General features: G+C 34.7%; 2 protein-coding genes and 1 non-coding gene across 3 annotated transcripts in view; 2 read left to right on the top strand and 1 right to left on the bottom strand.

Annotated features, from left to right (window-relative positions):
• The first annotated feature begins 562 nt into the window (after nt 1-562).
• Nucleotides 563-18,297, top strand: part of LOC144444576 (endoplasmic reticulum-Golgi intermediate compartment protein 3-like) — an 18,363-nt gene continuing 628 nt past the window's right edge. The window contains exons 1-10 of the mRNA XM_078134051.1: nt 563-741; nt 4,700-4,770; nt 7,230-7,317; nt 8,896-9,053; nt 10,401-10,471; nt 10,723-10,888; nt 11,655-11,744; nt 12,188-12,284; nt 16,865-17,078; nt 17,899-17,954. Coding sequence (XP_077990177.1) covers nt 645-741; nt 4,700-4,770; nt 7,230-7,317; nt 8,896-9,053; nt 10,401-10,471; nt 10,723-10,888; nt 11,655-11,744; nt 12,188-12,284; nt 16,865-17,078; nt 17,899-17,954 — 1,108 coding nt within the window. The 5' untranslated portion in view covers nt 563-644. The remainder of the gene's footprint in view (nt 742-4,699; nt 4,771-7,229; nt 7,318-8,895; nt 9,054-10,400; nt 10,472-10,722; nt 10,889-11,654; nt 11,745-12,187; nt 12,285-16,864; nt 17,079-17,898; nt 17,955-18,297) is intronic.
• Nucleotides 13,315-16,239, bottom strand: LOC144444577 (reactive oxygen species modulator 1-like). Its single transcript, XM_078134052.1, has 3 exons — nt 16,096-16,239; nt 15,082-15,209; nt 13,315-13,834 (listed from the first exon to the last, which is right to left on the bottom strand). The coding sequence occupies exons 2-3, from the start codon at nt 15,204-15,206 to the stop codon at nt 13,726-13,728; spliced, it is 234 nt and encodes a 77-aa protein (XP_077990178.1). The 5' UTR covers nt 15,207-15,209; nt 16,096-16,239; the 3' UTR covers nt 13,315-13,725.
• Nucleotides 16,335-16,406, top strand: Trnap-cgg (transfer RNA proline (anticodon CGG)). The gene has a single exon. It is a non-coding gene; the product is annotated as a tRNA-Pro (tRNA).

Here is an 18,297-nt window from a genome sequence, read left to right as displayed (position 1 = left end):
CATACTGACAGTTGACTTAGTTAGGTTGAATTAAATCTCACCTCCAACTGGATGGACCCCACATACAAGACTGCATGTCTGAATGATTTCTGTGATTCTTATGGAACAAACTAAGGACCCCTCCCATATATTTAGAATGTATTTAAGGCTTGCTTTAAATGTTAACCAAGGCTTCTACATGAAAACGATCCCGAGGTACTGTGAGGTCCCGGTATGAGGTAGGTCCAGGGAATATCAAAACACCTCATGTCAGACCTGGCCTGAGATTTTTTATAGAAAACATCACAAAACCCTACCTACTAACGGGGCTTCAATGTTTTTCCCGTTGATACGTGGAATAAGGGTATTGTTGGTGTTCAAAATGTTGCATCGACGTAGAGGGTAGGATGTTTTCCATGCAATACTGTTTGTAAATTGTGCAGGTGAAGGGTTACCGGTTGGCGATCGGCGATCACTCAATGTTTATAAACAGTGCCCTCATCGGAGTAAATTTGTCCACTTTCTTCTTCAACGCATGCGCGAATGTGGATCTTGTCCTCGACCTTCCTCTTGTACTGTGTGGAGTACTACTACTAGTAGCTGGAGAAGTTACATACTTTATCGAAGTCTTGCCTGGTACTGACGGTTTTTGACAATTTTTGACGATGCACTATAGAAACGTATTCAACAGGATACGTCAGTTTGACGCATATCCGAAAACGTTGGAAGACTTTCGTGTGAAAACGTATGGCGGTGCCGCCGGTAAGTATATATCCGGAAGTACTGTACATGTCCGTGTATGTATGGTATGGGCATAAAACATAACACATACTTCTAAATAACACACAGTATATGTATTAGCTACGAACCACGTGTATGGAAGAGTTCGTATTTTTTTTGTTTGGTTAAAATGCATTAGACTTCTTACGATCGACATGATATTCTGTGATTTGTACAGCAGAAACATGACGAATTGTATCACGAAACGTATGGGTTTACACCCTGTTCATTTTAATCATGGAACCTGGAGGTATTAATAGTACATTCATCCATGAAATTAAAGGACATGTTTCTTTCGCAACGTAAAATTCTTTGAAAGTAAAATTTTTATTGAAATATTTCAGATGGTGACATGAATAGATATTTCCAAGAGAATAGTACAATAATAAGACATTTGATAGAAAACAGTATTACCTTCATACAATATTTATGAAAGTTACTAATACTATATCTGACATTGATCATACAAATTAAACCATTAATGTACCATACTTCCATGATTAAACATAGAACAAATGGTTTATAATTCGTAACTATGTACAACCTTTACAACTGTCAGATCACAGTTGTATGTATATATGTATGTATGTATGTATGTATGTATGTATGTATGTATCATGTATGTATGTATGTATGTATGTATGTATGTATGTATGTATGTATGTATGTATGGGTATGTGTGTGGGGGGTGAGATAGGGAGGGGGAGTGAGAGGGTACATGTATATCCATGGGTATCAACTTTTTAGGGAAGTGTAAACATAGGCAATAGAGGGTAAGCCTTCATCTATTGTTTACCATTGTTCTTTTTGGTATATTTTGGTATAGTTGTTCCATACAATGTAGTTCAGAGGGCAGGCAATCTAATACCAGCATTTTCCCTATATTTCCTAAAACGTCTAATTTTATCCGTCACATATTAAGGGTACATCAAACTTCATTTCATGTTTCATGTTCATGTGTAATACAAAATGTACATACCGTACAAATATAGTAGTGTAACCTCTATTTGTGACTGACAGACATTAGTACAGCACAATGTAAGTTACCATTGATCAACTCTGTTTGATACAACCACACAGAAACCAATAAGAAACTGCATATTCTACGCTTAAAGATAGCAAGATCACACTTTCTGGCAACATTTTCAATTTTTTGTCATAAACCATTTGAACGTACTGCAACTAGACACAGACATATGGTCACCTATGTTTTCTGTATCAAGTCATTAAATTGGAAAATATTCCCAGAAGCAGATCAGTACATATGTAGGTCATGATTATTGCTTGATTATTCAAATGAAGTCAGTATGACTATGTAAATGAATACATGATGCAACTGTGATGAACAGACCTGTCTATATCATGTGCACAACACAGTGATAAGCTACATCACAGACAAGTAATAATTTCTTACTTGTTTGTGGCTACATGTACATCATGCTAATTAAACATATGATGACAGCTTTTGGGGTGTGTGACTAAAATAATGACTTGATATGGGAAATAAGACAAGCAGTTCTTGAGACAACAAAGCATTCTACATGTACACATGTATGTACTCAACACATGAAGTGTGAGAATTTACACTTAATTATGTCAATTAAACATACATAATAACTTCTGGGGTGTGTCGCTAAAATAATAACTTGATACCGGAATTGGGACAAGCAGTTTTTGAGACTACAAAGCTTTCTACATGTACGTCATATGTAACATATGAAGTGTAATCATTTACATAATGTAATGTACATGTAATTATGAAATATACGATAATGGCTTTTGAGAGATGTGGCTAAAATAATGACTTGGTATGGGAATTAGAACAGGTGGTTTATTGACACAGCACAGCTAAATCACAGACCTCAATGTAGATTGGCTATAAATTACTCATTCTTACAAACCAGAGCACTTACATGTATTTCTACTGACACAATGAAATATGCTCCAGATGGCAGGCAAGTTTTGGATGGTTCCATAAAGATGCCTGGTGTTTGTGGCGATGAAATTCCTTAGGAACCATCCACAAGCAATACTTTTCAAATTAAATAGCTATAAACAATTGGAAAAGAAAAATATAGTTATGTAAATTAGCAACATGTATGATCATATTACAGCTACTTTGTCAGCCACTAGTTCTCATGACCTAAAACATTCAAATTAAAATAATCAATCGGGTTAGAAAAGTCTATATTGTTGCCATGGAAACTATTGTTGCATTGTTGACTTTTTAAAAGGTTTTGGTAAGTCGAAAATCAATTTAAGAATTTTATTATCACTTGAAATGTTTTTAAAATGAAAATCTGTTTATAGTTTACTATACAATATGCTGGTACATTGTAGTAAACATATGTTCAACAACAATGTTTTACAACCTGAATAGATACATGTACACGTATGTGGTTTTGTATACTTATTAAAATGTAAAGCAAGAGGGCCTGATGTTTGGACGATTTGTAACTCGTAAACCATACTACCAAAATTCACAAAATGCATATCTTGACTGTAAAGGTTTTATCTTACATGTATCGCATGAAATGCAAAAAATGTACTTGAACAAATGATTTGAACATTTAAACAACATTTTGGGACATGATATTGAAAATTGGTCCGTTAGGTTAAAATTGGGATAAAAGCCAAGTCTGTATCACAAGTGAATTTATTTGGCAATGATTTTATTTGGACAAAGTGGACCAGGTAATACTAAACACTTATTGCCTGGCTGTGAGGACACTACATGTAGTAGACCTCTGTTAGGGTGAACCAGGTAATACTAAACACTTATTGCCTGGCTGTGAGGGCACTAGTAGTCCTCTATTACGGTGGTCTAGGTAATAGTAAACACTTATTGCCTGACTTGGGTTGTTTTATCAATTAAAAATCCAATATAAATATCCAATTCTCATCCATATGGCCACTTTAATGTTTGATGAATATGTGAAATATTCTCCATAATTAACATGAAAATAATACAATAGAAAAACATTTCATTCTCTACATAGATAGATTTGATAAATAGTTTATTCCATGGATGTGGCAAAACATTGTAGTGTGGTTTCTATGACAACAGTAGACAGATGGTAGATGAATAAAATAATCACATCATGGCGACATTGAATTTCTTCTTGTCTCCAGCACACTGGTATTCACAGTAATTTAGTAATACTATATAGTTGTTTGTATTATTGATATGCCAAATCTACCAAGGTGTACAAAATGTTTATGATAACATATAGATACATACATAAGGCCAAAAAAAAATATATATCTGGTTCTGGTCAGCGCGCGCGTGCCCTGAATCGATCCTTTTTTTCCCGATAATTTTTGCTTTCCTGTTCCTTATTTATTCCTGATATCAGGAGAACAAGCAGCTGAAATCTACCCTACATGCCAAGACTGCTTAAATACAAAGCCTAAACTGCTTTGAAGAAAAAGGAAGTTTTTCAAGAGATAAATATGATAGAACAGAGTATGTAAAGTGTCAAAAAAATGTACTATTTACTAATTTGCAAAAAAAAAATAGAAAAAAAAAATTTTGTGTCGTCGCACCACATTAGCTAGTTTACCCTGACCAGAACCAGATATATTTTTGGGGGGGCTTTATGTGACAAATTTACATGTGTTTACAATGCTGTATATTACAATACAGTAAAAAACAAGACTATCACACGATAACTTTTGTATACAGTACATCTGACTACAGGTGTATACAAATTTGGAAGTAATTCATGTATGTATGTTCATATGGTCTACATACAGTGTGTATCAATATAACATACTACGACATACTAAAATAAAAGTACCCAGGTTTCATGAAATTTGAAATTGGGTTGAAATAAATTGAGCTGTGTTCATGTATTATCGTTTCTATGGTAATGAAGGATGTCTATTTCCTAATTACGTTACCCTAATGCTATAGTCATTTTTCTTTTGTATTTTGCAGTTACCATAGTGAGTGGCATTATCATGTTTATACTCTTTGTGTCAGAACTCAACTATTACCTTACAAAGGAGGTAAGTACATGTAGCATAGATTTTATAATTTACTATAACCTTACAAAGGAGGTAAGTACATGTAGCATAGATTTTATAATTTACTATTACCGTACCTTACAAAGGAGGTAAGTACATGTAGCATAGATTTTATCATTTACTATAACCTTACAAAGGAGGTAAGTACATGTAGCTTAGATTTTATAATTTACTATAACCTTACAAAGGAGGTAAGTACATGTAGCATAGATTTTATAATTTACTATAACCTTACAAAGGAGGTAAGTACATGTAGCTTAGATTTTATCATTTACTATAACCTTACAAAGGAGGTAAGTACATGTAGCATAGATTTTATAATTTACTATAACCTTACAAAGGAGGTAAGTACATGTAGCTTAGATTTTATAATTTACTATAACCTTACAAAGGAGGTAAGTACATGTAGCATAGATTTTATAATTTACTATAACCTTACAAAGGAGGTAAGTACATGTAGCATAGATTTTATAATTTACTATAACCTTACAAAGGAGGTAAGTACATGTAGCATAGATTTTATAATTTACTATAACCTTACAAAGGAGGTAAGTACATGTAGCTTAGATTTTATAATTTACTATAACCTTACAAAGGAGGTAAGTACATGTAGCATAGATTTTATAATTTACTATAACCTTACAAAGGAGGTAAGTACATGTAGCATAGATTTTATAATTTACTATAACCTTACAAAGGAGGTAAGTACATGTAGCTTAGATTTTATAATTTACTATAACCTTACAAAGGAGGTAAGTACATGTAGCATAGATTTTATCATTTACTATAACCTTACAAAGGAGGTAAGTACATGTAGCATAGATTTTATCATTTACTATAACCTTACAAAGGAGGTAAGTACATGTAGCTTAGATTTTATAATTTACTATAACCTTACAAAGGAGGTAAGTAAATGTAGCATAGATTTTATCATTTACTATAACCTTACAAAGGAGGTAAGTACATGTAGCATAGATTTTATAATTTACTATAACCTTACAAAGGAGGTAAGTACATGTAGCATAGATTTTATAATTTACTACCTTACAAAGGAGGTAAGTACATGTAGCATAGATTTTATAATTTACTATAACCTTACAAAGGAGGTAAGTACATGTAGCATAGATTTTATCATTTACTATAACCTTACAAAGGAGGTAAGTACATGTAGCTTAGATTTTATAATTTACTATAACCTTACAAAGGAGGTAAGTACATGTAGCATAGATTTTATAATTTACTATTACCTTACAAAGGAGGTAAGTACATGTAGCTTAGATTTTATAATTTACTATTACCTTACAAAGGAGGTAAGTACATGTAGCATAGATTTTATAATTTACTATAACCTTACAAAGGAGGTAAGTACATGTAGCATAGATTTTATCATTTACTATAACCTTACAAAGGAGGTAAGTACATGTAGCTTAGATTTTATCATTTACTACCTTACAAAGGAGGTAAGTACATGTAGCATAGATTTTATAATTTACTATAACCTTACAAAGGAGGTAAGTACATGCAGCATAGATTTTATCATTTACTATAACCTTACAAAGGAGGTAAGTACATGTAGCTTAGATTTTATCATTTACTATAACCTTACAAAGGAGGTAAGTACATGTAGCATAGATTTTATAATTTACTATTACCGTACCTTACAAAGGAGGTAAGTACATGTAGCTTATATTTTATCATTTACTATAACCTTACAAAGGAGGTAAGTACATGTAGCATAGATTTTATAATTTACTATTACCGTACCTTACAAAGGAGGTAAGTACATGTAGCTTATATTTTATCATTTACTATAACCTTACAAAGGAGGTAAGTACATGTAGCTTATATTTTATCATTTACTATAACCTTACAAAGGAGGTAAGTACATGTAGCTTAGATTTTATCATTTACTATAACCTTACAAAGGAGGTAAGTACATGTAGCATAGATTTTATAATTTACTATTACCGTACCTTACAAAGGAGGTAAGTACATGTAGCATAGATTTTATCATTTACTATAACCTTACAAAGGAGGTAAGTACATGTAGCTTAGATTTTATCATTTACTATAACCTTACAAAGGAGGTACATGTAAGTACGTGATGTAGCATAGTTTTTAAGTTCTTGACAAGGAATGTTTTGAAATTCCCTTTGTTTGCATTGGCTGAAATAATACAGTACATGCCCATATAAGGCAGCATTTGTACATGTATATATTGAAATATTCCCCACCAGCTCACTTCAGAAGTTTAGATACTCAATCAATGCATTCATATACATGTAATATTGTGATCGAGTGATAAGACTTGTATGTGATGGATATTAGTACAGAATTATATTTTCAACAAAAGTACAAAACATATAAGCTGTACCAACCCTGTCAATAACACTTCCATCGCTGATTTTAGCAACTACCCTGTTTTTATTTTCAATTTACAGGTGACGCCAGAACTTTATGTGGACACAACACGTGGCGAAAAACTCAAGATAAACCTTGACATAACATTTCCCAGTTTACCATGTGGTTGTAAGTTTTTTTTATTTCAAACTTAATCATTTAGAGGGACTATGGCCAGATTTAAACATATTTCTGTTATTTGTGTTTCTAATGTTGTCATGATGATTGAATGGTTAGAGTGGCTGGCTTACATCCAGCATATTGCAGGTTCAAGCCTTGCCTCTGGTGTTTGTTTCTAAATGGTTAAAGTCCTTGGGTAAGATTTGAAACATGATTGTGCCTCGGTCAACCCACCTGTATAATTGGCACCTGGTATAATAGAGGTTGCAATGTGTATGCTTTAATCCTATGTGCTTATAAAGGCTGCAATGGATTGTATACTTCCCAGGGAGTTGAGGAGGAAACTTGTATATAGAACCATTATGGTAACACAGGTCTGTGCAAATGGTAATAATTGTAAAGTGTTTTGTGCATTGTGTAGGAAAGTGATATATAAAAACCAACATTATTAAGAATGCCATATGTTCTTCTACTATATTGCTACATGTATATTTATGACAGGTAACCATGGCAATTAGCATATCAATTAGGCAAACCAAATGGTGTAATATTTTGTGTACATCCATAAATTTCCATTGACATCAGAATTGTAAAGAATATATATGAATAAATGCTGGTGCATCAATATGGGCAAGTGGGCACATTAGTAGGGAGTGGGTATGTTTTATTTGTATGGGATAGTGGGCACTAGTACAGGAGTGGGTATGTTTTAATTGTATGGTGTAGTGGCACATTAGTAGGGAGGGGTATGCTTTAGTTGTTGGCCTTTCTCTCAAAAACATGTCTAATCCAAGAACATCGATATTCCTGCATAAACATGGTGTATGGACAGACAGATGTGGGAATTCTTAAAATAGAGACTGACACCATATTGTCAGCTAATAGATATTTTTATTTTGTACTGGATCCAATGAACAAAGCTACTGGTAGTATTATAAGTAGAGTAATATGTCTGTTATGTAACTGACAAAGTAGATAACGTTTGTAGTACTTTTCATAAATTCCATGGAAACCTAAAAATATTATAAAAGATTGGTAAATTGCAGTAATTAATGTGGCACAAGCTGAGTTTATAAGTAACCTTTTTACTCCAGTGAAAATACTTACATAAAACCTTAATTCAACTATTGTGGTATAATGTTTATATCAATGCATTCCTTCTATGATATTACAATTGTCTTCTGACATTGTTTTAGAACAGTTATTTGCATAGGGATATACTTAACCATAATTATACAATTTTGTTGTATTTTACTAGATCTCTGTATAGATGCTATGAATGTATATTTTGTTGTATTTTACTAGATCTCAGTATAGATGCTATGAATGTATATTTTGTTGTATTTTACTAGATCTCAGTATAGATGCTATGAATGTATATTTTGTTGTATTTTACTAGATCTCTGTATAGATGCTATGAATGTATATTTTGTTGTATTTTACTAGATCTCAGTATAGATGCTATGAATGTATATTTTGTTGTATTTTACCAGATCTCAGTATAGATGCTATGAATGTATATTTTGTTGTATTTTACTAGATCTCAGTATAGATGCTATGGATGTATATTTTGTTGTATTTTACTAGATCTCAGTATAGATGCTATGGATGTAGCTGGGGAACAGCAACTAGATGTGGCACATACCATATTCAAGAAACGATTAGACAAATCTGGCAAGCCAGTAGCCAAACCAGAGAAGGAAAAGTCTTTAGGTGACAAAAGTGATGAAGTAAAAGATATAGATGTAAGAAAACTTCAGATTCTTTTCACCTGTCAATAGCGCCACCTAGTGGTGGACATTACAATAGCCCTTTGTTTAGTCTGACCTCAATATGTGCGTTCAGGTGTAATGTTCACGAGTGTGAAGCTACCATCATATTCATATTCATATTCACTTTCAAAAGTTGACCTCTACGATCAATGTGAATATGATGAAAGCTTCACACGTTCATCATCAGATTCAAAGTCTTCCGAATGGGTACGAACAAGCATTCAGCAAATCACAAATCCTTCATTGGCAGGTTGAAATCATGTGATTGTAGTTACTTTTCACTTGATTAGCTTGGATTTGCATGCTTTCTTCTTATTTTTGCCAGAGTATCCAATTTGCACCATGAATTATGGTTTTGATTTTACATTTTCAGTTGAGGCTATATTCAGGTTGAGATCAAATACAGTGTGTGGACATTTACAGTGTGTGGACATTTACAGTGTTATGTAATAGTGCCTCATGTGTCAGTATTGCCAAGACTTATCACTGGGCTAATCAGACCTTTTCATCCAATAGTGCCCCATGTGTCAGTATTGCCAAGACTTATCACTGGGCTAATCAGACCTTTTCATCCAATAGCGCCCCCTAGTGTCAGTATTGCCAAGACTTATCACTGGGCTAACAGACCTTTTCATCCAATAGTGCCCCATGTGTCAGTATTGCCAAGACATCACTGGGCTAATCAGACCTTTTCATCCAATAGCGCCCCCTAGTGTCAGTATTGTCAAGACTTATCACTGGGCTAACAGACCTTTTCATCTAATAGCGCCCCCTAGTGTCAGTATTGCCGAGACTTATCACTGGGCTAACAGACCTTTTCATCCAATAGCGCCCCCTTGTTTCAGTATTGCCAAGACTTATCACTGGGCTAATCAGACCTTTTCATACAATAGCGCCCCCTAGTGTCAGCATTGCCATGACTTATCAATGGCCTAGCTATACAGATTTTCCTAATTAATAGCACTCATTGTGGTCTTGGACAATACCAAAGAAGGGTTGGGTTCTCAGTGTATATCATACAGATGAAACTTGTGTTAGACCTCAAAATACAAGAGATTTTGACAAGAAGATTTGTACAGTTGTTAGATTCCAGGATCATACTGATAAAGTAGTCTTAAACACTTCATTCTATGCATCATTGTTCTCAAAATGCTAGCCTATAGGTGTATAGCATCATATATTACTTCAGCATGAGAGTGCAAAGACCTTTCCTCTGAATAGCGCCCTCTTGTGGTAGTCTTGAAATGGATGACATCTATATTTGAAATCCACCACAAACTTTAAAACTTAAAACTATTAATCTTAATAATATCCCTTTAGGCAGCAGATAAAGAGGTACTAGATCCAAACAGATGTGAAAGTTGTTATGGCGCTGAAACAAAAGATTTGAGGTAAGATTTTGAAAATTTGTGTATATTTTATTACATTTACATGTAATGATGTCATCTATTAATCATATGTTTCACTTCAATAGTAATCATCAGCCCTGTACTATGCATATGTATCTCACAGCCTTTTATCATATTTAGTCTTGCATATATTTTTATAGATCTATGTAGTATTTGTCTTTTTAATTGTATGTTGTCTGTGATAGCATTTTTATTTGTATATTGCGATTTCTGAGAATTGATGTCTATTTCAGTTGTTGCAATACTTGTGAGGATGTGAGGGAAGCTTACAGACGGAAAGGTTGGGCATTTAGTAATCCGAAGGGTATTGTACAATGTGAGAGAGAAGGTTGGTCAGATAAACTGAAGTTACAACAAGGTGAAGGTTGCCAAGTATTTGGACATTTGGAAGTCAATAAGGTATGAATATACAAAGTAACTCTACACCTTGGTCGTTGGTGGCGCTATACAATTTAATTCTTGCCATTAGAATACTTGGGTAATTTACTACACACCATGACTTCATGACTACATGTATGTCTAGATATGTAGACACTTTATTTAAATAAATCGCACATGGTTAAATCCTAACTGCTGCTGTTAAAACAAGAGGGATGAAGCAGAATGTACAAGAAGAAAACAACTACAAGAAATGGCCACTTGACAGCATCTCACTCTTATTTTGACAAAAGTGGTCAAGCAACACATCAGAGTCAGGATTTGTTCAACTATTTATGAGAAATTTGAAACATTTGTTATGGAGTCAGTCCTCTATCATTAAGTTTGTTGGCTTCTCTATGAATTACAAAAATGAAAATAAACAACTGTAAATAAAATCTATGAATAAGATGTAAATCACTATTCTTGTTGCACTTTGAGTTGTCCCACGTCAGGCACTTCTGACCCAATCCCACCCCACCCCCATCCCCCACCCCCACCCTGACATGTTTTTGTTAACATACAAGCTAATACATGCAACCAGAATATCATGTGCTCACTGCTGATGTGTAACACTTCAATATGGTTTCCTTTAATAATGTCCTATATCAAAATGGGTTTTGATGTTTTTATTCTAACCTGGTCATCAAACCATGTGAAGGACGAGATAGGAGACTTTGTCATTTCAAGACATATAGGGCTAGTGATTTTTCTAAATATGAAAATTGTTGGCTTCTCCCTTCCACAGGTTGCTGGTAACTTTCACTTTGCTCCAGGTAAAAGTTTTCAACAACATCATGTACATGTACATGATTTACAACCATTTTCAGGAGAAAAGGTACGCCTTGTAACAGTCACATGTTTATCTTTATGTCTGTACAATTTCATACAATATCAATGTTTATCAGCTGTAAAGCCATATACAAACCTGCCATTTTGAATGGTGCATCTTGGGAAATGCACCATTCCATTTGTGTACTTGGTATCAATTTAATGTTTCTATATTTTACACTTGTACAGCTGGAAGATTGTCTTTTATCTAAGTTTTTGTAACAAAAAGTGGTTAAAGCTATATATATAATTTCCCTAAAGTTTGGTGTACAAGATTGATTTATTTACTGACTCCTGATTGGCTGATATGCTCATTTGCATATGTCAGTCACACTGGTTACACCTACCTTGGATACAAATATATTTATATAGATTAAGCGTAGATTATTATTTTGACACATTCTCTGACAAGAAATTTCAGATTCAACTTACTTCTTTTCTCTTTCCCAGTTTAATCTAAGTCACAAAATCAATCACCTATCATTCGGAAATTCATATCCTGGCATGGAAAATCCACTGGATAATACCAAAGTTATAGCGGATAAGGGTAAGTGACAGGGATCTTTAGGTAATAGAATGGGATTGCCAAGGAAAGGAGTATAGAATGGGATTGCCAAGGAAAGGAGTATAGAATGGGGAGGGGAAAGGAGGGGAGCGGAGAGGTGAGGAGAATGCCCCTTTGAATAATGTTGATGGGGTGTTTTTATTACTGACTGGCTACATGTAGATTTACATTGATTGACCATGTGACAGGAAAAGTATCTGAAAAGCCAACTACGAAAGAGAATGCAAATTAGTAATATGAAATTATACGAAAATGAGTTCTCAAGCAAAGTGGAAATATCTCTCTGTATGGTGAGTTGAAAAAAAGTCTATGATGTAAACTTGATGTTCAGGTATCACTTTTACTACAATGATATTTACAAGTTAAAAATAAAGTGTTTTTGAGAGAGAGAGAGAGAGAGAGAGAGAGAGAGAGAGAGAGAGAGAGAGAGAGAGAGAGAGAGAGAGAGAGAGAGAGAGAGAGAGAGAGAGAGAGAGAGAGAGAGAGAGAGAGAGAGAGAGAGAGAGAGAGAGAGAGAGAGAGAGAGAGAGAGAGAGAGAGAGAGAGAGAGAGAGAGAGAGAGAGAGAGACACTCACTCACTCACTCACCTGGTTTATGGATTATTTGCCATTTTGACAAGTTTTAAATGAACATTATAATTTGTTGACAATCATTTTTCCACTCACAGTATTTATGTCTCAGTCTGTATAAGTAGTACATGATAAAATCTTCTCAGCTTTGTTGACTATTGTTATAATACACTTAGCACAGGGTGGGTTGTCATCAACATGTTGGATCAAGCAGAAAAACCAACACCAAGGATGCATAGGTTACTATCCTCTTCTCCATCCCAACACATACACATACACATACACACATACACACACACACACACACACACACACACACAAATATACACAAAGCAAAAAATAAACATTAAATTCTCATACTTTCATATAAACAAAATATGTTTATTCGGATATGAATTATGTGAAACAATAAAGTTTATGACATCACACTTCATAACCAGTATTACACTTTGTATAATGGCAGATAAATAGAGGCCAAACGCTTGTTGCGTTGTTCAGAGAGAATTGTCAATTCTATACATGTACATCTGTATCTCACACTAATTGTGATATTAATGATATTGAAACAAAGACCACAAATAACTTTTATGAAATTGTATTGTTACAAAGTATACTAATGTCATAACGTTGGTCGGTTCAAACTTTAAATGAAAAAGTCAACTTATAATTGTTCACAAACTGGATTTTTTATCAACACAAATTGACAAAGATCACCTCAAAAGAAATTCTTGGCAAAGTGTGATATAGATGCTGTAATTCTTCAGAGCTGTATAACTATCAAATCACTTTATGTTGTCCATCTATTTCAGTTCACAAAATACAGTCAAGTTCAAAGTTCAAAGTTCATTCACTGCTAGCATCGAATTCCACTTCCTATTGCCATAAATAAACCAAATGTTCCACCTCCAGATACCATTGTTTTACCTACAGTTCCTAGTAATTCACGACCTCTCACTCCATACCTGTATTTAAAATGAAAGAAATTGGTTACTGTTAAAGTTTTCTGAACATACACTGCCCTCTCACTCCATACCTGTATTTAAAATGGTAGTCTAGATGCTAACATGGTATGGAACCCTCTCTGACCTCACCTACCTAACTGAGAAATCATTCAAATGAATAAACCCCAACTCTTAGAATGGTGTAAACAGTGTAAAATATTTGGACATTAAATAACTACCCCCCAAAACACTTAACTTATTATGGGCAGAATTCTGTGATTGAATGGTTTAATGAAGACATGATTTAATGACTGGGCGTGGCTTCGGGTGAAATAAAAATTTCATCTCAAGACCTCAAGTTGGTAAAGAGAGATCTTGAGATTTGATGAAGCACTAGACTATCAAAATGAAAGAAATCTATGCTATCAAAGTTGACTGAACATACAGTGCCCTCTCACTCCATTCAAAGTAAAAGAAAATGGTAACTTATACTATTAAAATTATTTGTACATACATTGTAACAAAAAAGTGCAAGGAATTAAGTTTTATGACCCAAAATAAAATTGTAAGACCTGGTAACAGTGAGTATGTGTGGATGGGGAGGGTGACGGGGGATCAGATATGAGTGGGGAGGGGATCGGGGATCAGGTAGCTGGCAAATCTCCTACACTGCACCATAATTTTCCTACATTGCACCATAATTTCAGTAAGGAACTTTGTAGTTTTGTAACCCTGGTAACAGAGTGGTAAATCTGATAAATTTGGGTAGATTTTCATAGATTTTTCAATTCACACACACCCTATTTCCCCCTCCCCCTTATATTTCACATAAAACATTTACTTTTAGTTTTCTACAGCAAACTTCAGTTTTGAGGTCACATTTTTCCCTTTTCTTTCATCAGAACATTCATAGTTTGAAAATCAGTCAATCTATGTGTATGAAGATTATAAGGGGTTGCAGACACACACTATGTGTATGAAGATTATGGGGGTTTCAGAAACACACTATGTGTATGAAGATTATGGGGGTGGCAGACACACACTATTTTCAACTTTGTCTCTTAGAAAGTGACTGCTCAATTGGCCCTTGCCTTACATGATTATAATCTTTCCACAAGTTACTGTATTTAAATCCCTGTTTGCGTTATCCCACTAACAGACAAACTATATGGTAAAAACACAGCTTTCATCCAACCTCATTGGCAGAGATTAAAATCAGATTCAGAATGGGTTAAGATAGCTGTATCTAAGGATAGAAATCTGCCTACCTTAGTGCACTGAAACCACCAAATATTGCTCCAGATCCCATTCCAACTGCAAATCCTAACATGAAACCCATTTTGATTCGATCCCAACAGCTGGGACCAGCACCACGTTGTACTGACACTGGCATTATCTGGAAACCATAGAAATAAGTTAAAACTCCTTATAGCTCATAATGACTACATTTGTACACAGTTGTGTCACACAATACTTATGATAAACAGATATAGCATTATGAAATTGTAGATTGACAAAGTTATTATTTTGTGAGCTTTCTTTTCTTGAAAATACCACAGTAGAATCACTCCTGGTCCCCGCGCCTGGTCCAACAGCACTTTGTCATTTATGTCAGGTGCAGATTTTGATTTCCCTTAAAATTAAAGGCCTGTTTAAATTTGGAAAATGAAAAGTTCTTGTGTTGTCATATGGACAAACTACAGTGTAAGTCCATGTTTTACACCCATCATGTCTATGCATACCATGGATCTATTATTGAAATAATAGTTATACATGTACTACATTTGTATTAATAGATCCATGAGAACGTAGCACGTTAGAAGTTAGGAGTACATGTGTGTTACAGTATATATCATAAAAGTCAGCTGTGTACTAGTTTAGTCCTGCTTGCAGACGGTATACGAGACGTGATACTGACTTAACGTCCTTCAACATCGGGGGAACAATTGTCAGAATCGACCGTCTGCAAACAGGACCAGCCGTGTACCAATGTTAATACTGGTTCAACACGTACTGACATTGTTTTCGTGAACGTTATAACAGAGGCGTTATTTAGATGTCATATTTTTATCCACATCGTTTGTTTCTTTGAAATTTCTAGTTCATCTCACTTTAAAAAAGCACTGACAGAGAAAGTTAAAACGCACTCTAGGCTAAAACACACGATGGGACGATGGAACGCTCACACACACATGTACTGTTAGAACATAACATGTGCACGTATGCATGATATCGGCAACCTTGAAATGGAATCGCTATAACTTTACACAATTCGTTCTTACCAATTGATTTTTTTCACAGTTATTTCACGCAGTTGTATTTCCTTGAAAATGTAGGTGGGTTATTTTGCTTCTACGAATGCAGTTGGTGTTACACTCTCTTTTTAGCTGGGAGTCAGGGCTTTACCGAAGTGGGTGCACCATGTTAGTTCACGACCTTTCCCAGATAGCTCCTGTTCACTTCCGGGGTGAATTACATAAAGGGTTCATATCAATTGTTTACGCTTAGAGCATGACTCATCGGCTTGGTGGTCTAGTGGTATGATTCTCGCTTCGGGTGCGAGAGGTCACGGGTTCGATTCCCGTCCAAGCCCTTGTTTTTTAGCATCACAAATCGATACGAATTGAAAGAACAACTGGTTAACAAGAGGCCTCTGGTCAATCAATACACGATTTCACCTTCCCTTCCCCTCTCTCTTGTTAGTGGTAAAACAGTCTGCAAACACAATGTCACTTATGCCAAATGTATGGAAACTATCCAAATGGAATGTTAACAATTTAGAGATGGGCTACTAGTATATCTATCTATAAGAACAAATTATGATTTAGCAAGGGGCTTAAAACATTTGGTCGTATAAAAAATTAAATATGAAAGAAATTGTGATAAAATGAAAAGAAACCCTTCATATATTGCAGTCATTTTTTTGTCCATGAACCATTTCTCTGAGTCAATGCATTTGATCCTGTCTGCACGTTTTCTTCGTTTTTTTTTTTACTTTACAATCATAAAATTTTTAGTATCATATATTTTCAATTTTGTTTAATCTTCCAGGTTCAAAAATGTACCAGTATTTTGTTAAGATTGTACCAACAACTTACACAAAAATTAGTGGTAGAACAACAAGATCCAACCAATTTTCCTGTACAAAACATGAAAAAGCTGTCTCAACATCATTAGCTGCATCATCTGGTGAACATGGCCTCCCAGGTGTATTTATACTTTATGAGTTTGCACCATTAATGGTCAAATATACAGAAACACATAGGTGGGTATATCTACACTTTAAGGAGTTAGTTGACATAATACTGTCAAAATTCCAAAAGCGTTTGTTTCTGTTTTTATGTGCATGCTTTTTGTAAACCAACATCTGCTGTACACTGAATTGAATTGGAATTTAGTCCACCGGAAAATGAAAACTAAATATACATTCTTTGAAAGTAATATAAAACAGAATTCTGGTGAGGGCCATGGAAATAGTTCCTAAGGCACTAATCAAAGTCCATGGACCAAACTGGGGCAAGGCATTGTAGGAAATGTTAGGATAGCTTCTTTGGTCTGTAAGGTATTCTGTGATAGAGCGCCCTCTTATGCACCACCAACCCTAGTCTAGTTCCTAACAGGGACCGTATTCCGTACTACTATGTACTTCATCACTATTCCAGTCTAGTCAAGGCCATGACAATCGCACAGATTTCAGTGCTCCCTCCTACAGCATTCATATAAACATGATTATGTTGTTGGGTCCCCACATGATTTAGTTTAAAAGGACTGGCTGTGGAGTCCTGGTTGGACATTGGACATCGTCAAAACAGCTGTACCAAATGAATATTAATGAGCAGTGATGACAGCCCGTCAATTTGTGATGACATGCACTGTTTGCGCTTTGCTCACTATGGGGTTGAACCATAATTAATGCCTTTCGTCATGGCCTTGACTAGACGAATACTAAACCCAATATGTTTCTGTTGCTGACTTTAATCAAGACCATTGTGGCCTTCATGATTTACCAATGATGCTTAATAAATTCATTTCCATGGATTGAGTAGCGTTTAGTAATCAGATACCATTCCCCTTTCCCTTCTCAGGTCTTTTATGCATTTTCTTACTGGTGTATGTGCTATTATTGGTGGTGTTTTCACAGGTAGGTGACACAAAATACTAAATACCAGATAAAAATATTGTAGAAAATGAACATCCAGATAAAAATATTGTAGGAAATGAACAAGGCAACTTTCATGGTAATCTAGCTACAAATATGAACAGTTCAATTTGGCCCTTTAATAGTCAGGTTAGGGTTAGTCCAGGAACAAGATGGTGGTTTAGACCCAACCTAAGTGTTATATTGATACATCTTTCACTGTGTGAATCCATTTATATGTGTACATTTGTATATAGTGTTCTCTTGGCCAAAACTCGCCATGTTTTTCTACATATAAACATCCCAAGTAAGACTGTCCTCCCCCATTAGTGACCTTTGATCTGAT

The sequence above is a fragment of the Glandiceps talaboti genome, chromosome 13 (genome assembly GCF_964340395.1).
Source record: "Glandiceps talaboti chromosome 13, keGlaTala1.1, whole genome shotgun sequence".
Lineage (NCBI taxonomy): Eukaryota > Metazoa > Hemichordata > Enteropneusta > Spengelidae > Glandiceps > Glandiceps talaboti.
Note: the sequence above shows the minus strand (reverse complement) of the source record. Positions and strands in the feature narration are given on the sequence as shown.

Bases quoted from the DNA above. Each gene is read 5' to 3' on its own strand.
- LOC144444577 (XM_078134052.1), bottom strand. From the start codon at position 15,206: ATGCCAGTGTCAGTACAACGTGGTGCTGGTCCCAGCTGTTGGGATCGA. The intron at 13,835-15,081 runs GTAGGCAGATTT...TTTTAAATACAG, and splicing joins GGTGGTTTCAGTGCACTAAG to GTATGGAGTGAGAGGTCGTG.